This window comes from Chrysoperla carnea, chromosome 4 (genome assembly GCF_905475395.1).
Source record: "Chrysoperla carnea chromosome 4, inChrCarn1.1, whole genome shotgun sequence".
NCBI lineage: Eukaryota > Metazoa > Arthropoda > Insecta > Neuroptera > Chrysopidae > Chrysoperla > Chrysoperla carnea.
Window position 1 is genome coordinate 6,169,483 of NC_058340.1, and position 25,966 is coordinate 6,195,448.

The 25,966-nt window shown below is 30.2% G+C and overlaps 1 protein-coding gene across 1 annotated transcript; it reads left to right on the forward strand.

Moving 5' to 3' along the window:
* Positions 1–3,782: 3,782 nt before the first annotated feature.
* LOC123297732 (dynein axonemal heavy chain 1-like) lies at positions 3,783–19,870 on the forward strand. The gene is made up of 26 exons (XM_044879493.1): positions 3,783–4,040; positions 4,464–4,735; positions 6,109–6,432; positions 6,994–7,126; positions 7,480–7,624; positions 7,920–8,131; positions 8,590–8,757; positions 8,856–9,071; positions 9,564–9,823; positions 10,012–10,237; positions 10,638–11,024; positions 11,504–11,684; positions 12,297–12,752; positions 12,998–13,175; positions 13,583–13,715; positions 13,994–14,221; positions 14,628–14,766; positions 15,347–15,528; positions 15,628–15,791; positions 16,420–16,627; positions 16,689–16,786; positions 16,857–16,970; positions 17,143–17,561; positions 19,123–19,233; positions 19,296–19,387; positions 19,859–19,870. Exons 1-26 carry the CDS (start codon positions 3,783–3,785, stop codon positions 19,868–19,870), a joined length of 5,316 nt encoding a protein of 1,771 aa, XP_044735428.1.
* Positions 19,871–25,966: the final 6,096 nt, after the last annotated feature.

The following is a 25,966-nucleotide window of genomic DNA, read 5'->3' on the forward strand; positions in this document are numbered from 1 at the left end:
TTTTTTATATACGGATTCTATACAACAAAAATGAAAAAAAAAAAAGTATTTAAAAATTACATTTTCCATTCTATATTTTAACGTAAAAGCTTCTCTTCTTTACTTTTTTTCTCGTATAAATGTGATAGGTCAACAGTTATATTGTACCTTTATAACTGACTCTGAATAAGAAGAGAAAAATCAAGATATATCTCTTCTGTATACAAGAAGAAGGAAGTCTGTATATGCATATAATCTTGTTGAATACGGTTGAATAGATTTCGAAGATGGTACACATTTATGGTGGTCAATGATAGACCATTATCAGTACCTTAAAGCATGGAGAGTATAAACCTGACAGACTTATATAAATATAATAAAAAAGAGTATGAGAAAGATATTTCTGTAATCGGATGTAAAATATTATTTACACAGAGATGAATTAGGATATATTTCATCAAATTTATTCATAAATATTAAAGCTCAATAATTCTTAAGATTTTTTTTCCTATTTTTTACTGCATATTGTAGGTATAGTTTAGTGGAATTTATAGAACTGGTACTTCTTTACTCTTTTTATCAAATCCTGGCTATAAATAATTTTACTAATACGAAAATGCGTTTTTTCTTGTTGTTTTTTTCTTTTCGTTATAATACCTAAAACCTAAACAAAAGCAATCCATACCGAACGAACGAATAAAAAAAAGTTTTGAAATTTTCGAAAAATCAAATGCAATACAAAACAAGTGAAAACAAACAATTGACTGAGTTAATTGTTGAAATACCATGTATGTTGATATCTTTATCACATTACACATACAAATATGTGACACATACATAACTGATAATCAAGTATAGTACATATTATAAAATTTCCGCTTAATTGGCGCCCTCACGGGTAAACAGTGATGTTTACGAAAAAATGTTTCAAACAAAAGTTGTTTAATTTTTGATAAGGAACATTTTTTACACTTAAACTTTTGGTCTGGTGTAGTGCATGGTATATGCATGAAGGAGGTGCACTGAGCCTCTCAAATTGAGGACCTGTTAATGAAATTATCAGCCGAAAGGTGGTAAAACACATATATGGTATCACAATGGGCTCTATAGCCTAAGTTTGTCCTTCGTGGACAGCCAATATAACCTAAACTAACCTAGGTTTCGATATTTCGGAAACCAAAGCAGATATCGAAAAAATGTTATTCTTATTTTTCGTCTACACTCATGAAGTTATAACAAAATTCATCATCAAAGTTGCAAAAAAAGGCACAAATAATTTCAATCACAAGTCTAAACTAGCCTTGGCTACTACTACCTCATACTACCTTAAATGATAGTTAGCCCTAAAGACTAGTTATAATATTTTCTCGAACAAGAGCTGTATATAAGTTGTAGGATCAGGGTTATACAGTGTGATCATTTCAAAAGTATCCACCCTTAATAACTCTTGACCGGATGTTATTATTGTTTTGTTTGAGTGAAAACACGCCGGAAAACACTTTCGTCCCTAGCCACCGCAACTTTGAAATTTCAAATCGCACTCCCTACCTTATTACATTTCATTTAAAAGGGAATAAAATTTTCTATTCATCATCAAAGTTGAAAATAAGGTACAAATAATTTTAACCACAAATTTAAACTTGCCTTAGTGTTCGTACTGCCTTAATTTTTAAGACCTACAAAGTTGAAATCGTTTAGCGAAGCAAACACAAACGAACAACAGCTAGTATATAAATATTTCACAACAAAGTTCCTTATAAAATATTTCCCGTACACATGAATATGCATATATATAAAATTACACAATCTTGTTATTACATCATGTTAAAGTTTCTTCTTGGAAGAAAACTTATATTATTAATACGTTTGTATGTATATACGTACGTATAAGTTTGTCTTATGCATCTTATATTATATTAGTTGTGTTAGTTACCTCTGAAAATTCTAATATATGTTTTTGGTTTACATGCCTGAATGGTTCTTGAATTAGACATTTATGTATGTACGGGCGGTGTACTGTGTATATTATTTGCCTTTACCAAATGTTTATTTATATAATAATAAAACATAAGAAATAATTTAAATTTATTATATAAACTAGCTGTGAACTACCCGCTTTGCTGGGCAACATCCCCACTTGCACCCCTCCCTCCACATTTCCTTGCGTTCGATAACAGTTTTGTAATGTACACGTCATGCTCTTTTATTTGATACCCCACTTAGGTATATTTGTAAATATTCGATAATTCCTTCCCACTTTCTCGCTACACCTTTCTACCCTCCGAAGGTTAAAAGTAGATAAAAACAATAGATCTTTGAAGCTGGTTGTATATCGTGTCAATATTTGAGCTTAATCGATGCACATCTTTTTTAGTTTTTGAAGCATATCCCTTTCAACGCCTATTTCAACCCCTTACTCTACTATAATATGGATGTATTATACATAAAAACCTTCCTCTTGAATCACTCTATCTATTAAAAAGACCGCATCAAAATCCGTTGCGTAGTTTCAAAGATTTAAGCGTACAAAGGGACATAGGGACATAGGGACATAGGGACATATGGACAGAAAAAGCGACTTTGTTTTATAATATGTAGTGATGATGATGAAGTAATACAGTCAATTTGTATTCAAAAGGATTTCTATATTCTTGGATATTGCACGTAAAAAAATCCATGAACCTTAACTTTCTGCCGCGTGGTAAATAAGCTCCTGAGTCGATGTGGATCATTTTCTCTCATAAGACATATATATGTCAGAGCGATCATTTTCGGGATACAGCCTAAAGACGGTAAAGGGGAAATACAATGAGTAGAAATTGAAAAAAGTTTCTGCTTAATCACACTATGAAAGTTTCTGCTCTTTGCCAAATAAGTTCCTTTACGACCGTACAAATGTTACGTAATGGTAGTAGACATATACTCCTTTCCCTTCCCGACTTATATCAATCAAACCATGATACCTTTAATCGGGCGTTTGAAAGGAGGGAGGGAGGGAAATGTCTGCCAGCAGTATGTAACGTTTTGTGCGATCTTTGGGATAATATCATAAGCTTCTTTGATAAGGGGCAGAAATTTTTCTCTATTTTACTAATTTATTTCCCCCTTCCCCTCTTCTCGCGCTGGCATATGTATGCCCTAAAAGAGGAAATGCTCCACATCGACTCAAGAGCTTATTTACCACGCTGCAGAAAGTTATGGTTCATTAATTTTTTTACGTGCCATATCCTAGAATACTAGCAGAAAAGTTGTGGAATTGTTTTTATTTCTTAGTATGGGTTTTGGGATAATGAATCAGAAACTGAGATTTGCTAACGAAAGACGTCGAACACAAACAGCAGTATTCTTCTAGTACGAAGAGGATATCCTTCGAAGTCTTGTCCATTTCTGGGAGAGGGGGAGTTTGTTGCAAATATTAAAGTTCTTTCTTTATTATCTATTTATGTAAAAGTTAAATGGCACCGAATTAAAAAACCCACACCCACCCCCATGTGTAAAAGTAGGTTGAAATCCAAAATAAATTTCAAATATTACCGTCAAACTTATAAGACCGCTTTTTTTGGGTCGGGGTTAAAATATATGTTGTGTGCATTGCAGAATTGAAGTCATGAAAATGTCTCCATTTCAAACAGCCTTTGAAAGTTTCGGCCAGTAGCTAAACTACTACTCATTGACTAATTTTTACCATGGAAATGGCATAATAAATATTAAATATTAATTTTACTGATGCTGAATATTTTTTTAAAGCTAATTAATATTTAAATAGTCCTTCATCCTATGATTAGTTTATTAATAAATTAAAAATGGAACCAAACGAGTCTAGAAGACAATTATCAAAAGAGTTTAAGGATCAACGTCGTGGTTATTATTCAGAGCGAATAACTAATCTTGATGAAACCAAAGAGGAATATGGAAGTGGTACTGTCAAACGTCCAAGTTATGCTTGGAAAATGCAAACAGAAAAGTACACACCTGTTGTTACACATTTAACTCCTCCTATTAGACCATTATTTCTGGCACCTGCTGAAAGATGGATGACCATTGAAGACGAAAATGATATTGTACGTAAATGTTACGCAATTTTGCAATATAATTTGTAAGATTTTAAGAAGTATGTTTTTTAAAGAGAGACGCGTTTATCACAGTTGTGTTCAATTGTTACTCATGGGGAATATGCGACAGTAAGAAAAAAGAAAAGGGTGCTACAAATAATTTTCATATAACACAGCAGTCTGTAGTACTGAAAACATTATCAACAAAATCGAAAAGTTTTCTGGATTCTCTTCTTATAGCAGTGACATATTTGACGAAGTGAATGTTTAAATATCTCGCTTCAGGGCACATGTACTCTAATAAAGTTTTCAGTAGTTTTAATAGATATTGAATTTTACATACCTTAGAAGTAGTTTCAAATCTTAAAAAAGATCATTTAAAACAATGCTAATATTCTAGTTGAAAATTGTGAGATATTATTATATTTCCAGCTGTTTCCAGTTCAGACACTAAAACCAAAAGTACAACTTCAACATAAGGTGGGTGCAAAAGAATTACCTCGAAAAGTGGAAATTGAAAGACGTCGTCGTGATTATGCCTCAAAGGATATTAATGAGATATTAACACATCTTGGAATACAAAAAGCACAATTAATACCTGTCGATGTTTTACAAGAATTGACAAATTATAATCATGCACGTCTTTATAAGCGACAAAATTACTTGCCTTTGGAACTATTTGATGATGAAGAATATGACGATAGGTGAAGTATATTGAAAAACAAACTGATTTTTTCATTAATCCCTATCATGTCATAAATGTGAAAGTAAAGACGTTTGTTTGTTGAACCCCTTGAAAAAATTGCAAAAAATCGATACAAATTTACCGTCTCCAATTTCGATAAAACTCTGTATATAAGGTAATTTTGACCCAAAAAATACAAAAATCGGTTTCATTTAACGATCCGAAATATCGTTTTTTTCGAAAATTACTCGGCCAATCGCCAAATAAACTCGATTTTTGAATTCCTTGGGTCAAAATTACCTTATAAACTGAGTTTCATAAAATTCCGAAACAAATAATTTTTTACGATTTTTTCGAATTTTTCTAAGGGGTACCCCTTGAAAAAATTGCAAAAAATCGAAACAAATTTATTGTCTCCAATTTCGATAAAACTCTGTATATAAGGTAATTTTGACCCAAAAAATACAAAAATCGGTTTCATTTAACGATTGGGCGAATAATTCTCGTGATAATACCGGAAATCGATCTGAAATATCGTTTTTTTTCGAAAATTACTCGGCCAATCGCCAAATAAACTCGATTTTTGAATTCCTTGGGTCAAAATTACCTTATAAACTGAGTTTCATTAAATTCCGAAACAAATAATTTTTTACGATTTTTTCGAATTTTTCTAAGGGGTACCCCTTGAAAAAATTGCAAAAAATCGAAACAAATTTATTGTCTCCAATTTCGATAAAACTCTGTATATAAGGTAATTTTGACCCAAAAAATACAAAAATCGGTTTCATTTAACGATTGGGCGAATAATTCTCGAGATAATACCGGAAATTGATCCGAAATATCGTTTTTTTCGAAAATTACTCGGCCAATCGCCAAATAAACTCGATTTTTGAATTCCTTGGGTCAAAATTACCTTATAAACTGAGTTTCATCAAATTCCGAAACAAATAATTTTTTACGATTTTTTCGAATTTTTCTAAGGGGTACCCCTTGAAAAAATTGCAAAAAATCGAAACAAATTTATTGTCTCCAATTTCGATAAAACTCTGTATATAAGGTAATTTTGACCCAAAAAATACAAAAATCGGTTTTATTTAACGATTGGGCGAATAATTCTCGAGATAATACCGGAAATCGTTCCGAAATATTGTTTTTTTCGAAAATTACTCGGCCAATCGCCAAATAAACTCGATTTTTGAATTCCTTGGGTCAAAATTACCTTATAAACTGAGTTTCATCAAATTCCGAAACAAATAATTTTTTACGATTTTTTCGAATTTTTCTAAGGGATACCCCTTGAAAAAATTGCAAAAAATCGATACAAATTTACCGTCTCCAATTTCGATAAAACTCTGTATATAAGGTATATATATATGCACATATTATTTATAGAACTGCAAGTGATTGGATGGATGTAGGTTATCTGGAAGGAGTTCGTCATCCAATGCCAGCTAAAGCATTTTTACCAACACCAGTACAAAAATTGGATAAACAAAAATCCAATGATTTAAATTCTTTATATTCTTGGATTAATGTAGCAGTTGCAAATTATGAAAAGAAAAGAAAATTATTCACAGTTTTAACTCTCGATGGAGAACAAAATGTTTTCAAAATCCCTAGGATTTATTTATTGTTCTTTGCTGAAGATCCATATAAATTTGGTATACGAATCAGTAGTGCCATAAAATTACGTGATGAATGTGAAAACTTAATAAGGTATGTCTGATAAAAAGGCGTTACGTTAATTTATTAAATATTTAAGGTCATACAAAGCCTTTGACCGATGATTAAATCAATAATTTGCTTTTGAAACTTTTATCACAAGAGGATTGTTAAAAACAAATTATATCGTCGCCGCCTTAGAGGTAACAAAATCTTATAAACTGGGAATAACTTTTAATTTGACGTAAAAAGTCAGAATAACTCCAAGATTTCCGCCTCTTCCAGAATAGTTATCCAGAGTTAATAAAACTTACTAAAAGAGTTACTAAGACTTCTTAAATACTTTAAAAAAAGATTTTTCATAAAAATTTTTGCTCCTGTAAAAATAATTACTTTAAAGTTTTTCTGACTTATTTATTCGCTCTTGAGAGAAATCAAATTGTATATTTTTCATAATATATGACTTCGACATACCTTATGTGGATTATCAAAAAAGTTTAGCTTTGTTATATTTTCGAAATTATGGTCCTTAATGTACTCAATAATTCGTTTATCGTAAAAGATATTCACATTTTCGTCTTCTGATTCTTTGCTTTACTTATTTATTTTCCATAGGTATGAATTATATCTTGATTGCTGTAGTTTAGAAGGAATTGATGAAATTGATCAGTCTTATTTGGAGCCAATAACGAAACAAGCGACCAGAAACTATGAAATTAAAATCAAAGACCCTTTGTTTAATGATTGGGTAAAGTATTATCTACAAAAAATTGTTTATTAAAATAAAACAGAATGTCAGATAACTTCTCTACACAAGAAACATTGGCAAAATTGAAATTCACTAGTGTAAAAAATGTTAGATTTTGCTTTACTACAAAAGGTTTCTTGTTTGATCCCATACCGGGTTCCTCCCTTTAAGTTACCAATGTACGTTCCATATGTATTCAAGAAAAAAATTAATTTTTCGAATTACGTAACACTCTCTTGGACTTTACATGATTAGCTGTATCTTTACGAAAATATAGTAACTTGTATTTAAAAAGATAAAGAAACAAGCAGATATACCTACAATTTTAGTGTAAAAACCTTCCAATTTTTTAGCTCATTAAAGAAATTCGAACCAATCATAAGAGAGCAATGTGCGAATTAAGATTTCGAAAAGTTGTCCGGGATAATCCCCATAAATTTAATTTCATGACTCTACCTGAACGAACATTAGAAAAGGAGGTTGCGTTGGATAAAAAAGGTTAGTTCCGTTAAAAATAAACTAACGTTGTAACTTCATAAAAAAAAAACTTTCATCCAAAAAAACTTTCATCCAAAAAAACACTGAAACTCATAACCAAAAAAATTAAAAATTCATTTTCTTTATTTTGTTAACATATCGTCTGACTTGTTAAAATTTTTCCCCTGGTCACTAATCATTTACCTTGTTTCTGCAAAAATTGAATAGAATTTAATAAATTCTAACAATTTTTGGGTGATTTTTAAAGATGATGGTAATACTTGTTGAATTTCAAAAAGTTGATTTCTTTTAACAGGAAAAATTGATACATCGATGGAAAATTTTGAAGGAGTCCGTGATTTTATACATTGGTATATTTTATATGTAATACCAGAATCATATGCAGCTATTCAATGTGTTGTAATTGAATGTCAAAAAGTCCATGCAATGTCTTTATTCATTACGGGTTATGGGAAATATGTGTCTTTAAGTGAATTTCATTCGATACAAAGTCGTCAAGCGAATAATGTAAGAACAATTCATACATTTTATTTTATTTTATTCATTTTTTTTTTTTGCTTACACTTTTACACTTGGTCTAAGTAAAGGGGTAGACCTATAATAACTTATCCCATTTGTTCATATAACAATTGTTTACTTGTGATTATTATAACCGACTACAGAGTGATTTGGTTTATTTTTTGCTTTATTTGGTAAGGTGTGCAAAAATTATGTCCTTCATATGATCACCATTCGCAGCATCATAAAGAGAGACAATACGATTTACATTACCCAGTTTCCAAAATCTTGCTGGCCCATCAAAGTATTTCCTAAGTTCCTGGCATGCAAAACAAAAATTTCCATAGGCGCAGAGAAAAAGCGAATGATTGCGAAAAATCTACAATTTTGGCAATCACTATTTTTTTTGCGAATATGGCAATTTTTGTTTACAATCAAAATTTGTATTAAATATACTTCGGTTTCAGATAATTACATATTTAAGAACTTTATGGCTTGAAAATATTACACATGGTATACGTATGTCATTACGTGATGTTGGAAAAGGATGGTATAATTTAAATATAAAGAGTTGGAACGTATATGAAGTGTCGAAAATGAAACGGCTGCTAGAACTCACCAAGTTCCATATGCAAGTGAGTATTAAACAATACCGTAAACAATAAATTTTATTTTTTCCATGTTATTTGAGTTAAGCATGTGATTAAAATTAAAACTTACTATTTATTTTTAGTATGCTTTGACTGTATTGGTTTCTGTTTCACTTACAATGTTAGTAAATTTATGTGAAACACCATGCCAATGTTGCCTTAAAGTTGCCGATGATATGGTTTGGGGTGAAGATTTAATCAATACGCAATTTCATCCTAGTACCGCACCTGTATTTTCAATTAGTTTGTTGCTAGGTGATGATGGTCCATATTATGATACCAATCCTGACAATTTTTCGGTAAAAATTTTTATAATTGGCTATAATTTCAAAAGCACTATAATAAGAAATTTTCCATTTGCCATAAGTTTTGTCATGTATAACTAAGATGTTTTATTAGATATCCAGAAGGCTGTTACGCTGAGAAATTACGAACTAACTTACTTCTGGGTAGTTGGCACTACTATCGTGATAGTTTTCCTGCATATTAAGCGATCGTTACTGAGTAGTAATTGGAGAAATTGAGGCTGACCATACTGGACTTTCGTTCTTATTTCCCCGAAATTGCTCCGAGTGATATTGGTTTTCTATCACTGATCTGGAGCCACCTTATAAGACAGTGGTTTCCGGTTGATGGCGGTATAAATAAAACCCACAACACGCATTGTGCAATAATAGACCTGCAATTGTTGGAATATTGACTAGTTTTCTACAAATAGTTATTAGTTATTATTTAAAATTTTACTATAAACAATAACGAAGCTATTATATTAATATTTCCTGTATTTATAGGTCACTTTATTAAATTTATTAAATACTTCGATTACCCAACTACATTTTATCAAACAAATAGAACCTTCATTACTACCAACTTTAACTTGGGCTAACGACCTATTTTTGTCATCAGTAGGATTACTCCATCCATTTGTTATTGAACTCCGTAACCGCCTAGAAGCTGGTTATTTAAAAGCAATTATACCACTAAAAGCTTACGGCAAAGAATATACTAAATATATGGATTTGTACAGATTGGATAATGCAGCTTATGTTCAGTAAGTTCATATTTAAATGTTGAGTAAGATAAATATAAGAGCAGAAAAAATGCCTTAAGTTTTAGTGTTTAGTTTTGGGTAGCAGTTGCTACGTACAAAACTACTTGTTGCTCAAAACAGTTTTATATGTCCTTTACAATTTTGACACACTAGCCCAAAATTCGAATAATTTTAAATTAACATTATAGAGCATTTAAAGAAGAAGATCACATAACTAGTGAAATCAGAGATGAAATTGCTACACAATTTGCATACAAAGAAGAACTGGAACGAACAATTCCCTTAAATATACCTATAGGCCCCTTCCTTGTCAGTTTAAAAACAACTAAAGGGTTTTTAGTAGATAAACGACAAGATTTAGCAAAAAAATTATTAGATATGTTTGCAGCTAGAATGAAACGTTTTATGGACATTGTAAGTATGCGCTAATTAATGTAAGATGTAAGATAGCTTTCCAGTACCAAAATTCCTTAAAAGGAGAAAGAGAGTAATTCGTAATTTTTCTGAGAGTAAAACCGAGGGTAAAAAATTGGGAAATATTTCAATACTTTTATTAATGTTTTGAAACAAATTTTTATATAAAAAAATTTTTTGACCGAAAGTCAAAATTTGACCCCAAATTTTAAGCATTCTAGATACTTTTTTAATGCTAGGGGAAAAACAAGCAAAAGGAGAATTAAAGCTCTAGTGAATTCATATTTAGATTCATTTAGGCTTTTTGTTTGATCCACATATAAGGAAATTGAAAGTGAAATTTCATGTAGACAATTTATAGAAATACATATTACTAATTAAACTATTATTTAATTAACAGCTTTCCGATGATTTCAAAAAGATATATTTAAAACTATTAGTGAAACCAGGTTGTATTGAAGATATATTTGAATTAAGAGAATGGATGGAAACAGTTCCTACACTAATGAAAGGATTAGAGGAACTCTCACGACGTTACGTAATGGAATATGAAATATTCAATGAATTCTTTTATAGCATCAAAGATGATGACTTTCAAGTAAAATGGGATGTAATTGGTTGGCCATATAAAATCTCACGCACAATAGATAAAATTACAGAGTTTCTCTTAGAAGAAACTGAAAAATTCAAGAAATTACAAGGTGAAGATGAAATTGAACTTAATGACAGAATTGATGGATTTGCTGCTGAGGTTGTAAAATATGAAAAGGAAAAAGATATTGACAATGTAATATATAGTTTCATGTTATTTATATTTTATTTTACTTGTCTTTTATTTCTTGTAACTAAAATTAGTTAGAAATATTTATTCTCAAAAATAAAAAAATGTTATTTGGATCACTATGTTTCTACCGTTCCTAAGTATATTGACTAAAATAGAGGCAAATTTAGGAATGCATCGCATAGATAACTTTACTCTGCCATTCGGAGACCTTATGCAAATATTTTATATATGTGTTTCACGATATTCACTTTCACAATTTAGATTTGCAATATAACTAATACAATAAGGCAAATCACACAAAATTGTAGTTGTAATTCGAAAAATAAAAAACTAATTTTTCAATATTATGTTGGAACGCAGAATTTTCGCAAATTTCTCCTCATTCTAGTAAAAGTTTATACATATTTCCGCCCTTTTCTGATCAGAAGCGAGCTAATATTTTACAGCCTAAAAGTTTTTGTTTAATATTTCTTTATATACAGCTGGAAACAATAGCCATAAACATAGCAAAATTATGGAAAAATATGGAAATTGCTAAAGAAAAGGCTCAGCTATTAAATCGTCGCCAGAAGTTATTCCAACAGCCAGCTGTCCCATTTCATAATTTACTGCGTTTGATGAAAGAATTCGAGCCATATAAAACATTATGGCTAAATGCTGAAAGTAAATAAATTTAGTACATATTTATATTTTTTTAATATATTTGTGGTACCTATAAGTAGAGGCTAAAAATATGCATTATTTGGTAATAACTAAGGAAATTAACTTTTAGTAATTTTTAGAAAAGAAATAAAACAGAAATTTTTCCCCTTTATAATTTTGTTTATAAAATTAGCCGTTGCTGTAAAGAAAATCTTTTATAAACAAGCAAGCTAAAAAAGATCTATCGAATAATTAAAAAATCAAGACATAAAAAAAACAATGAACAAAATCCATTTTGACCCAAATAAAATAACTATGGTTAAAGAGAAAAAATTGCCTAGATTGTTTTAACACTGACCGCTGTTCATTTACAAATTTTTTTAATATTACCATTGTGTTCGTAACTGCCAATAGCCTGCCATGGCTGTTCCAAAAGTGGTAAAAACAAAAATTCCCGCTACCGATCTAAAAAAAGTTACTATATTCTTTGACAAGCAGCGCTGTTTGTAAAGATAAAAAATTACTTATTCGGAATTTTTTACTAAAACAGTTTTTTAATATTTTGTTCGGAACCAAAACGAATGGTTATAATGGAAAAGGTCTATTCTTTATTAATTTAACATCTTCTTATAGAATGGTATACAATGCATTCCATTTGGATGGACAATCCACTTATAACTGTTGATCGTTCAATAATTGAAGATACAGTCATCGATATTTATAAAACATCTCAAAAATTAATACGAACATTTGCTGAATCCCCACCTCATCAAGAAATCGCCATAATGATAAGAGACGCTGCTGAAGAATTTAAACCTTATGTACCCTTGATTCAAGCAATACGAAATCCTGGATTGAAACCTCGCCATTTTGAGGCCATAAATGAAAAAACTAGTGCAAAAATCCCATGGGGTACCGATACATTGACGTTTGCACAATGCATAAGAGGGGGTGCTTTTAAACATGCAGACGTCATTGTGAGTATGTCGGATGCCGCAGCTAAAGAATATGCTATTGAAGATTCACTTCGTAAAATGGCAGAAGCTTGGGAGTCGGTTAACTTGGAATTGTTACCTTATAAAGATACAGGTATGGATTCAGGGTGTCAAAAATTTATGAAACTATTACGACAGCTTTTGGCAATTATAGCAGTAGTTAGGTAGGTAGGCTGAAAAATCGCCAGAACGACGATTATATCTAATTTTTCTTTATTACCAAAGTTACCTTCATCAATCCTCAACAAACAGTTTTAATTTGACTTATCTAAAATTAACTTTCTTAACCAAAAAGAAATGGTTTTTTCTTTACTAATGAGAATGGCATATTTATTAAAGGTACATTTATTATGAAACTGGCTGAAGAATATTTGCAGCAGCTAGATGACCATATTTTACAAACCCAGCAAATTTCATTCAGTCCATTTAAAGTTGCTTTCGAAGAACAACTTACCACCTGGGAAAGCAAATTACACTTAATGAGTGATGTTATTGAGTTATGGAACGAACTGCAAAAGTATGTTTTGCTTTTTTGGTTTATAATTTACGTTTGCGTAGAGGAGAAATTGTAAAATTTATATACCGGTACCTAATGGCATAAAATATATATTATTTAAATATCCAGAAAGTTACGAACAATGGCAAAATTCGAAACATATAAAGACTGGACAAATTTGAAATATTTTCACACTTTTCAGCCTAAAAAGGACCGAACTCAATATTTAGACCCTTAAACTGAATATAGGTAACTCCGAATTATGAAAATATTTTAAAAAAGAATAATGAATTAAGGGATAATCATTTTTATAAGGGATTAAGGGATACTTTCCTGGTAGGAGAGAACAAAGGAGTGTACATATAATTCATTTCAACATTTCACTAAAGCAAAGAACTATACTAAAAATTTTACTTGGAAAATTTTAGGAGTTGGATGTATTTAGAACCAATTTTCACAAGTGATGATATAAATAAACAATTACCTTACGAAGCTAAAAAATACAATAGTATGGAAAGAATTTGGAGAAAATTGATGAAAATGGCAAATGAAAATCCACAAGTATTTATTAAAACTAATAATAATGTTTTTTAAGTTTAAATGAGATCAATAAATGAGAGTTAGTTCCGTAGAAATTTATTAATTAACCCAATGAAAATTTTATATACCTACTTTCCATCGGTTTTAACATTGTTTGCGATTTTAAAATCTGAGAATCGACACATCGCTGTTGGTTCAGCTTTGAGAGCAGGGAACTGTATAACTATAATACAGAGATACTGTTTTCCAAGGTTGCCATCCTTAATCCCCCGACTTAACGGAATTATTTTAATTTTTAGGCCATTACGTTTTGTCCAGATAATATGTTATTAAGTTCATTAAAAGAATGCTTAGATTTACTTGAAATTGTTGAAAAAGGATTGTCTGAATATTTGGAAACAAAACGGCAAGCATTTCCAAGATTTTACTTTCTTAGTGATGATGAGTTATTAGAAATTCTAGCACAATCAAAGAATCCATTAGCTGTCCAACCACACTTAAAGAAATGTTTCGAAAGTATATCTATGGTAAGATAATGGTCCCTTTATTCCTAAATATAATCTTTCCAGCTCGAAATGACATTATTTAAAATAATTACATAATGAACATAATGAACATGATTTATCTTTGCCGACGCCATATTGATAGTGTGTGAGTTTCAACGCCAGCGGCAGAAAATGGAATTAAATTTAAATGAATTGGTTAGGCAAAGAGTCAAACGTTATCGATCCAAGACGTTTGCCTAGTTGTTTAATTGAATAGCTGAATATCGTTCAAGCCGCTAGTTAAACGGCGTTTAGTAAAAAGACTAGGCTGTTAATTCAACGGGTAATTTAGATAGTTGATTGCGACATGTACATTACGCAAACCATATTAACAATAAACATTCGCAGATATTCAAAAAATTACTTATCAATCAATGTATGTTTTTAGTTAACATTTGAAGACGATTTGAAGATGACTATAATGCACTCCAGTGATGGTGAAAGTGTACCGTTAAATCCTGCATTGTATCCCGAAGGAAATGTTGAAAACTGGATGTTGGGTGTCGAAGCTAGCATGCAAAACGCAGGTATTGCTAATATCCTAATAACACATTAGACAAAAGTTTAAATTTTTTAAATTTTATTCATTTCAATCAAGTCGATAGGTCTTGTTACCTTTCTATATGTAACAGTAATTTAAAAAAGAAAGTGGTCAAGGAGTATAGCACGATACCTCGCTTTCTTTTCCCACGGCCTTTGCATTGTTTAAAGGGCGTACCAACACCCATTTTTAGGTTGCTGATTCAATTCATGTTATTGCTATATGAAGATAAATTCAGCCTCTCAGATAAATAGAAGCTGAATTAGTAACCTTATCACAATGAGACTTATGGTCTAAGTATGTCCAATCTGGACAGCTTCGACAAACTAACCTCATCTACTCGGACTGGCTTAAAGTCACTGGAGGTGGCTCAGGCTACAGGTTATGGGAACCAGGCTTCAGAAATAACTGATTTGAATTTAATTAATATAAAATTTTATTTCCGTTTCAAACGACTCTAATTAGACCCTTTTCTCTAGCGCATTATTGTTTCGGAGAAATTCAATAAATATATTAATAAAAATTTCTGTTTTTTAAATAAAATTTTTAAATTATAAAACTTTCAGTACGAACACAAATTCAATCAGGCTTAAAAGCGTTGACACCAAAGACGAATAGATCTGAATGGGTATTAAATTGGCCAGGACAAATTGTTATTGCAGGAAGCCAAACATTTTGGACTGCAAATGTTTCGCAAGCAATTCGCGTACATAAATTACCTGAATATACAAAAGAACTCTTATATTATGTACGTAAGATTCTTAAGTTGTAAATCTTAAATGTTGTTTCTACTACGACTGTGCTGAAAATATTTCCAATATTTTACACCTTTTTTCAATGTTTTTAGCTGGACGATTTACGAGCTTTAGTAAAAGGAACATTATCACGATTACATCGTGAAATTATAACAGCTTTAATTGTAATCGAAGTACATGCACGTGATGTAACCCAGCAATTATTAGAATTGAATATACAAAATGAAAACGATTTTGAGTGGATTAGTCAATTAAGGTAAGAACAAATACACAATTTATAAAAGATTTGAAGAGTAGGTACAATTTTTCATTTACAAAATTTGTGTAGCCAATCCGGATTGATCAGTCTTTTTACTAATATTTTAAATTCAACACAGGTTATTTAAACTTCTGGTTTTAGGAACATTTTTCTGTTCAGAAATTATTAAATAGAAAAAATTAATAATTAAAATAAATAAGCCTATAAAATTAATTTTTAGAAAATTGAAAAATAACCAAAAATTAATTATTAATTATTTATTTATTATTATTGATAACTGGGAGTTGCAACTCGCCAACTGTCGATAATAATTCGTACTAATTAAAAGTGGAAGTGGACCCATTTTTACTAGTTCCAATTTACACTAGCAGATGACAACACTTGAACATACAATTTTTAATAATTTATAATCTAATTATTAATAATTTTATAATCTAGCTAAATATTTTTATTGTGGGTCCTTAAGGGGATATATTTTAACAAAATGAGTATTATATCTAATTGAGACACTTTTCAAAAATGGATGTAATACCCTATTTGGTGTAGGTACACAAAGTCAATTATTAGAAATGTGGAAACTTTTATATCGAATTTTTACAGTAGAGCATTTAATAATTTTGTTTAGATATTACTGGGTTAGAGATCATGACCTAAAAGTACGTGCTGTCAATGCAGAATTTCCATATGGATATGAATATCTAGGTAATTCTGGTCGATTGGTTATAACACCATTAACTGATCGTTGTTATTTAACTTTAACTGGTGCGCTACATTTAAATTTTGGTGGTGCACCTCAAGGTCCAGCGGGAACCGGAAAAACTGAAACAACCAAGGTGAGCAGCGTTATTTCCGATTAAAATATTTTAAACTAATTCTTAATTATATTTTGAAAAGGATCTTGGAAAGGCTATGGCAATTCAAACTGTAGTATTTAATTGTTCAGATCAATTAGATTATTTGGCTATGGGAAAATTTTTCAAAGGTTTGGCCAGGTAATATTCTATTTATTATCAGACAATTTTATTTTCTGTTTTATAAAATATTTGGTTTTAATTTTGATAGTTCTGGCGCTTGGGCTTGTTTCGATGAATTCAATCGAATTGATATCGAAGTTTTGTCTGTAATTGCTCAACAAGTATCAAATATTCAAAAAGCACAAAAAGCGAAGATGGACAGGTAAATGTAATTAAAATTTATAAGTAATATAATTACTATTTGGAAAACACCTTATTCGGTATCTGTCATACCACAAATGTTTGTAGTACCAGGTGACACACATTAAACCAGACAAATGTTAATTGAGGATTTTATTTTCGAGAATTAAAAAGAATTTTTGATTTGTTTTCAGATTCTTCTTCGAAGGTGTTGATTTACAATTAAAATTATCATGTGCTGTATTTGTTACAATGAACCCCGGTTATGCTGGACGAACCGAATTACCTGATAATTTAAAATCATTATTTAGACCAGTTGCTATGATGGTACCAAACTACACATTAATTGCAGAAATATCATTATTTTCATTTGGATTCAGTGATGCACGTGTGTTGGCAAATAAAATCACAACAACATTTAAATTGAGTTCAGAACAATTAAGTTCACAAGATCATTATGATTTTGGGATGAGAGCGGTTAAAACAGTAATTGCTGTTGCTGGTAATTTAAAACGTGAACGTCCAAAAATGGATGAACGACAAATTGTTTTAAGAGCATTAAGAGATGCAAATGTACCCAAATTTTTGAAAGATGATTTAATATTATTCAATGGTAAGAATCTTCGTTTTATTTCTCAAAAAATCAATCTAAGTCTAGGGCTAGATCTTGATGACACTTTAAGTTATCACAAATCTTAAAAAAGTTGCTTCAGTGGACGAAGAGCGGCCAATGCAACTTTCGTACAACTGTTGCAAACAAGTTGGGTTACAGTTTATAAAAATTTTGAATTTGAATATTTTTATTGGCTTTAAACATTTGGTTTACATAGCCATTATTAGCAAAATTTAACAAAAATTAAACAGCATATTACTCACGACATCTAGTATTATATATATAAGTTACAAGCATATAAAAAAGGTTTAAAATTACAAGAATGTATATCCTGAATATCAATACAGAATAGAGAATTTACTATTTGGTTCAATAGGGGTGAGATTGTACGAAATATTGTTACCATAATTATCTTGTGTTTAAACAATTAATGTTTAGATGTCAGTAGTTGTGCTACTTTGTGGTACCTACATATTGATAACATGAAAAATAAGCGAAATGAAAATATTTCATATTATATCTACTCCTAGACTGCATCGAATATTTTGAAATATTTAAGTCGCTTGAATCGTTTAGAGGAGTCATCCAAATCACTTTATCACTTTTATATTTTATTTATCACTTTGAAGAAGGGTGCAACTGTATCATCCTATTCCAATGTTTTTACTGATAATAATTACTTACCAAAAAGGGTATTTTTAGACCCATTAAAAGTGTTAGGGGTTTTCAAATATGAATTTTCTATTACTTGGATAACTCTTCAATTCGAGTTCACTTGTTTGAGTCAATAAAATTCTCAGGCTACATATTTTTATACCCAGAATAAATGAAATATATTTCAGAGTATATTAACTTTAAGCCCAAGTTTGTAACGATTGGAAGTATTGATTATGTAAATAACATCTTGGTAAAGGTGTTCATAAAACCACCTAAATAGTCACTTTTATTTTGATTGTCTGTCCGTCCGTCATCACAATGGCTCAGAAACGAAAGGAGATATCGGCCTGAAATTATTATAGCGTATCCATGGCGTAAAAACTGACATCGATTTCGTAAATGGGCAATATAGGTCAATTGGGCAACTGTAAGATATAGAACAAAAGTTTAAATATAAAAATTGACCCTTTAGAAGTAGAATAAAAAATTTTGTTTGAAATATTTTTCGTAATTATCATTATTTTCCTGTGAAGGAGCTAATTATGGCAAAACTTTGGTTTCCATTTTCTCCAAAACTATTTGATAGAGAGTTCAGAATTTTTAAGTAATTTTAACTAATGACTCTTTGTGATTCGAATTGTATAACAAATCCATCCGATAATATTAAGGGGAGTCAATTTTCGCATTGTTGTTTTAAATCTACTAATGGTTGCGTTTTGTTGAAGTAATTGCTCAGTATTGCGCGGTTATTATCGGCACTCCATCTATGGACAATCTATTTTTTCTTGAAAACACATGATGTATCGAAACTGAGCAATTTTAGGCGATCAATTTAGTTAAATGCATCCATTGAAATTGCAGGATGGTTACAATATACCTACATAGATTGTTTGATTTATTTCAGGTATTGTATCGGATCTATTTCCACGAATGAAAGAAGAAGCAGTGGATTATGGTATTCTTCAAGAATCTATTAAGAAAATTATTGTAAAGCATGGATTAGAAGATGTAAAAGGTACCAACTCAGCATTTTTTAAATATACTCGAAACATAATTTTTCATTTTTCATTATTTTAGAATATGTGGCGAAAGTAATACAACTTTACGAAACAACAGTCGTGCGTCATGGTTTAATGATTGTTGGACCAACGGGTTCGGGGAAAACTGAGGTAAGTAATTTCAGATCACATTTTTTTTTTCAAAATTATTTATTATCGTCTTGAACACTATAATAATTGAACATTTTTACGTAAAGTGTAAAAATAATTGTACATAAATTGTGGCATACAAATAATATATAATACAGTAATTTCTGCATTTGAATCCACTCTACTGGCGTATACATAAAACTAACAAGTTATAAAAAGGTATATTTCTATTTTACCTAACATTATTTTAGAATTGTTTTATTCAAAATAACCGTTTAGTTTTAAATGTTAATTGACCTATCAGGAATATTTTTAAATTTTAAACATGGTAACTACTTTTTTTTTCCTTTTAAAAATACACTGCGAACTATAGTATCGCCATCTGTGAGTAAATTAAACAAGTTATCAGAAAGCACTGTTGGTAATGTAGGTAAAAAGAAATGTTTAGGTATAGATAGAAACATTTTTAACAATGAACTTTCGATTTTGTAGAAAGTGTTGTAGAAAGGGGATAAGCGAGAGCAATCTTTATCTATCTTTACTTTTAAACCCAGCGTAGCGGGTGGGAATCACTCTAGTATGTTATATTTTTATGTAGGTACTACAACAATATTTATTTAAATAAATTTTACTAAACATTTTTTAATTATCTTGAATAATTTATTTACAGCAATTCGCAGTAACCCGATCCCTGTATAAACCGACGCCCCTTGTAATACTCATAGACATTATAGTAGATACATAAAAAAACTTTTAACAAAAAGAAAACCGAGTTAAAAAAATATTCCAAATCAAATTAATATTTTTTGAAGTCGGGTTTTTTTGTTAAAAATTTTATTTTGTGATTTTTAGTGAATCCGAAGTACACTAAATAATTTGTCATTAAAAAAAGAATAATTGAAATCGGAAGGCGTGATATTGAGTTATTCGTCCATTTTTTACACACCCTAGGTGAAATGACAACAACTCTTTGTTTTGACATATCTACACCGCCGCCATGATGGGTCTGACCTAAGCAATTACCTCAGATGTTGGCACGCTTGAAATCGTTTGACGCTCAGTCTATGTAACTTAATGGTCTAGGGTAATATCAGTACATCATCCATTGTCAAGCGAGCATGCCGTGCCGTGTTGTGCTTTTTCCGGCACTGTATACTAATAATTGGTACGAAACGTTATAAAACTGGTGTTGTTTGTTTTGATTACAAGATCAAAGCACTGAGAATATCTTACCTGCGAATGCTTTCGAGTGAGCTGTAGAAACGATACTGTTGATGACTATTTCGAATAAATTTCAATTTTACTTAGCTGCGATTTTTTTATGGTGAGTGTATAATCATGACGTTCACAATTTTGTTTCATTAAAAACAATACATTAATTTTATAGGTATTATTTTAAATCCATAAATAATAAGTTTTAACTATAGAACTGCTCTGGATATTTTTTTTATACGTCGCAAAAATAAACAATGATATTATTAAAATATTGTTTTATTACAAATATTATTTTATTATTCATCATATTATTAAATCCATGTAATAACTGCTAGTACAATAAATAAGCCGGAAAATGTGGAAAAGTGGTGGAACAGCTCCGATTTTAAAAATTTTTTGTGTACGTGTTCCTTAGACCTTTAGGAACATTCAGCCGCACTAACCTTGGCATAACAGAAAAAATTGAGGAAATTAGGGTAGTTTTCTCATCAGATCATTCCAAATAGTAACAGAGAAAATAAATCAATATTTAAACTCGAAGATCATCTCTTGAGGGTTTTTGAGGTCGCTGATCATGAATTCAAGGTTAAAAATCAACTGAATACGGTTGCAACTCCATTATAACTACTATTGAAGTGACAGAGACAAAAAATTTTTTTAATTCAAAATTTTGCCTCAGAAATTGTCTCTCGTCGGTTTTTGAAGTCGTTGATAATGATTTTGAGGGCAAGAAGCAACTCAATGTATCTCCAAGCCACCCCTAAAAGTGACAGAGAAAATATTTTTAATTTTACTTTGAATATCGTCTTATGGAGGGTTTTTGGGGTCGCTGATCACGAAGACAAGGTCAAAAAGTAACTTGGATGGTTGGATCCCCATAAAAACTACCCCTAGTAGTGTCAATAAAAAAATATAAGTGATAACTAGCGAAAAACTGACATCACAGCTGAAAAGAATGACCCAAAATTAGTGGGTTTAAAAAAAAATTCCAATAAGATCGGATCAAAATTGCCTGTGTTATTAAAAAAATCAAATTTTTGAACTTGATGACGTCATCAGAATCCAAAAAATTTAATTTTGCTCTATTACATCGAAATTTTATCCAATTTTGATAAACAAAGTATGTAATCTTACTAAATTTGGGCCATAGTTTTCAAATTTATGATCAAAATTAACCTAGCTCTATTAGATTTCAAGAATGTGGAGGTCTGGTCCCGGAATTAAGCACATTAGGGATAACTAGCGAAAATCTGACATCACAGCTGAAAAGAATGACCCAAAATTAGTGGGTTTCAAAAAAAATTCCAATAAGATCGGATCAAAATTGCCTGTGTTATTAAAAAAATCGAATTTTTGAACTTGATGACGTCATCAAAATTCAAAATATTTAATTTTGCTCTATTACATCGAAATTTTATCCAATTTTGATAAACAAAGTATGTAATCTTACTAAATTTGGGCCATAGTTTTCAAATTTATGATCAAAATTAACCTAGCTCTATTAGATTTCAAGAATGTGGAGGTCTGGTCCCGGAATTAAGCACATTAGTGATAACTAGCGAAAATCTGACATCACAGCTGAAAAGAATGACCCAAAATTAGTGGGTTTCAAAAAAAATTCCAATAAGATCGGATCAAAATTGCCTGTGTTATTAAAAAAATTGAATTTTTGAACTTTATGACGTCATCAGAATCCAAAAAATTTAATTTTGCTCTATCACATCGAAATTTTATCCAATTTTGATAAACAAAGTATGTAATCCTACTAAATTTGGGCCATATTTTTCAAATTTATGATCAAAATTAGCCTAGCTCTATTGTATTTCAAGAATGTGGAGGTCTGGTCCCGGAATTAACCACATAAGTGATAACTAGCGAAAAACTGACATCACAGCTGAAAAGAATGACCCAAAATTAGTGGGTTTCAAAAAAATTCCAATAAGATCGGATCAAAATTGCCTGTGTTATTAAAAAAATCAAATTTTTGAACTTGATGACGTCATTAAAATTCAAAATATTTAATTTTGCTCTATTACACCTAAATTTTATCCAATTTTTACAAACCAAGTATGTAATTCTACTAAATTTGGGCCATACTTTTCAAATGGGGTCAAAATTAACCTAGCACTAATACGTTTCAAGAACCACAAAGAGACAATTCTCGAGGTGAAATTCAGAATTTTCAATTTTTATTATCATTGACACTTCTAGGGGTAGTTTAAATGGGGTTGAAACCATTCTCAACTGCTTTTTGACTTTAAATTAATGAACAGCGAACCTTAAAGCTCCACAAGAGACGATTTCTGAAGCAAAATTTTGAATATAGTAAAGTTTTTGTTTATCACTTTTAGGGGTAGTTTTAGTGGGATTGCAACTGTATTGAGTTGCTTTTTAACCTTGAATTCATGATCAGCGACCTCAAAAACCCTCGAGAGACGATTCACTATATGGAATGCTCTGGGGATGAGAAAACTACCCTAATTTCCTCATTTTTTCTGTTATGCCAAGGTTAGTGCGGCTGAATGTTCCTAAAGTCTAAGAAACACGTACACAAAAAATTTTTAAAATCGGAGCTGTTCCACCACTTTTCCACATTTGATGGTATTTTGTGGCTTATTTACTACACTATACATTGAAGAGGTGAAAATAAATAATGCAAGAATCTATATTATGATATTTTTTACTATTATTATTTAACTAACTCGACCCGTGCGGAATTCCACTGTGCGGTGTCCATCGCTAAAAACAAGCTAGAGAAATCTATATATATTATAAATGCGAAAGTAAACATGTGTGTTTGTTTGTTTGTTTGTTACGCTTGCACGCTTAAACTAGCAAATGGTTTTTAATGAAACTGTACAGTAATATAGCTGTATATCAGAATAACACATGAACTATAATTTATAAAGATTTATTAAAAAAAAAATAAAAAAATTTAATTTAATTTGACATTTGAAATTACCGAAAAGTTCACCAAAATGAAAAATAGTGATTTGAAATTTTTGGCTACCTTGCTCATTATTTAGAATTTTTAAATATACCTACATACTTTTCAGAATAAGCCAAATTTTTTTTCATAAAAGTCAAAATAAGAAAAATTACAAGTATAGCCGTCCTCTATACGGAGAACGCTGTATAACAGGGCTTTAAATTTATGTAGTCAACCTCATTCTCTTTTTACCATTGAAAAGTTAAATATATTTATACATATACATATATATTCGTTTCAAATTCAATTTAATTTAAGTAAGTAACCAAATGTCTCATTAGCTTGGAGTATAACGTATACTTAAAATTGATATGCTAAATAAAAAATGGTATAAAATGGATTATATCATTTAAAAATGTTTTTTTGTGATGAACTAAAATTAAAAGCTTTTAGTTTTTTCAAGAAATTACTATTGGTTTGTTTACTCTGCCATATTTTTTCATACCATGTATTTATGAAATATATCAAGGTATATTAAGTTTAGTCCCAAGTTTATTACGCTTAAAAATATTGATGCTACGAAAAAAATTTTGGTATAGGTGTTCATAGAATCATCTAATTAGTCCATTTTCGGTTGTCCGTCTGTGCACACGATAACTCAAAAACGAAAAAAGATATCAAGCTGAAATTTTTACAGCGCATTCAGGACGTAAAAAGTGGACCCATCTTGTAAACCGTTAGAGATAGAACAAAAGTTTAAATGTAAAAAATGTTCTTTATCAAAATATAAACAACTTTTGTTTGAAACATTTTTTTGTAAACATCACTGTTTTCTCACGAAGGCACACATTAGATGCAAGTTTAATAGTATATATTATATGGGAATATCAGTTATGTTTATGTATAGGTACATGTGTAATGTGACAGAGTAATCAACACTGTCTGTACATGGTATTTCAACAATTAACTCAGTCAATTGTTTGTTTTCACCTGTTATCTAATAGGTTCTTTTTTTTCCTATACTGTTTACTATTTATATAGTATACTGTTTACTCCTGTTGGCATGGGGGATATACAGTTGCACATAAAGTATGAGAGCGGTCAAAGAACTTGTAAAATTCATTTCATTTGAATAAACAAATTTTAAAGAGTTATTTTTATATGAAACATTTTTTCTTTTCGCGTTAGATTAATAGCATAATTTCAAAATGTTTGTCGCATAATTTTTGAAGAAATTACACAGAATAATAAACGTAAGACGATCTGCGATGGAACTAGGGATACTCACGTGATTTTCCATTTACATTACACAATTTTTGTTTAAAAACAGTGACTGAATATCACATTTTGACCTAATTAATTTCTCGAAAAAAGAATTTCTTGTTTTTATTGACTTTATATGACCTAACTTGGCGATCAAAAGTTTGAACCCCTCCCTTGGATAATTTCTGCGCACTGGCTTGCCTGAGGGATCATTATATAGCACCTGATGTCCTGTTTATGAAACAGAAAATTCGAAATTGTTCTGCATCAAAGTATATCGAATCAATGTAAAAGGTTTTAGCCTCAACCTAAAAAAAAGGATACAAAAAAAAAACAATGTGATTTGATATTTTTGTTTAGTTTACTAGATTTCATTTACATTGATTATTATAATACAAACATATTTAACATATTTAACTAAATTAGGTAGACAAAAACAATTTGTGTATTTTATGTAATTATTTATTCATGAATATCTGAAACAAAGAAAAACAATGATTAATTATTATATTGAAAGTATTTATGTAATACATAAATAAATACATGTGTTGTTTATAAATAATGAAGGGTTCAACTGATTTTATAAACGGAGCTGCGTGTCATACATGTCACTCATTTTTGAAAATATTCATTATAATGTAAAATTTACCGCATTATCCGTTACCGCAACCAAATATTTTGCAAAAACTATCGTTAAATTTTATATTTTTATTAATACTAATATAGAAAATTCTTTTATTGCATAATAATTAATAATTAACCCTAAAATATGAAAGATAGAGGAGTTATTGGCAGCTGCTCGCTCTCCACGTCGTAAGGAAAATGGTTTTCCTTTTTATACCATGTATATATGTAATATATATCAAGGTATATACTAAGTTTAGTCACAAGTTTGTAACGCTTAAAAATATTGATATAAGTGTTCATAAAAGCACCTAATTAGTCCATTTCCGGTTGTCTGTCTGTCAGTCTGCCCGTCTGTCTGTGTACACGATAACTCAAAAACAAAAAAAGCAAATTAGGCGCAAATTTTATAGTATGTATTATATTGGAATATCAGTTAGGTATGTGTGACATGTAGTATGTATGTGTAATGTGGCAGATGTGTCGTCAACACTGACTATATACTGTCTAAATTGTTTTTTTTTTTTTTTTTTAATTTCTACCGGCTAGTTTTGGAGAAATCTATGAAA

Excerpts from the sequence above, each read along its gene's own strand:
- LOC123297732 (XM_044879493.1), top strand. The coding sequence starts at position 3,783 with ATGGAACCAAACGAGTCTAGAAGACAATTATCAAAAGAGTTTAAGGAT. Across the intron at positions 8,132-8,589 it reads AAAGTCGTCAAGCGAATAAT|ATAATTACATATTTAAGAAC; the intron begins GTAAGAACAATT and ends CTTCGGTTTCAG. Across the intron at positions 14,222-14,627 it reads GTTTCGAAAGTATATCTATG|TTAACATTTGAAGACGATTT; the intron begins GTAAGATAATGG and ends GTATGTTTTTAG.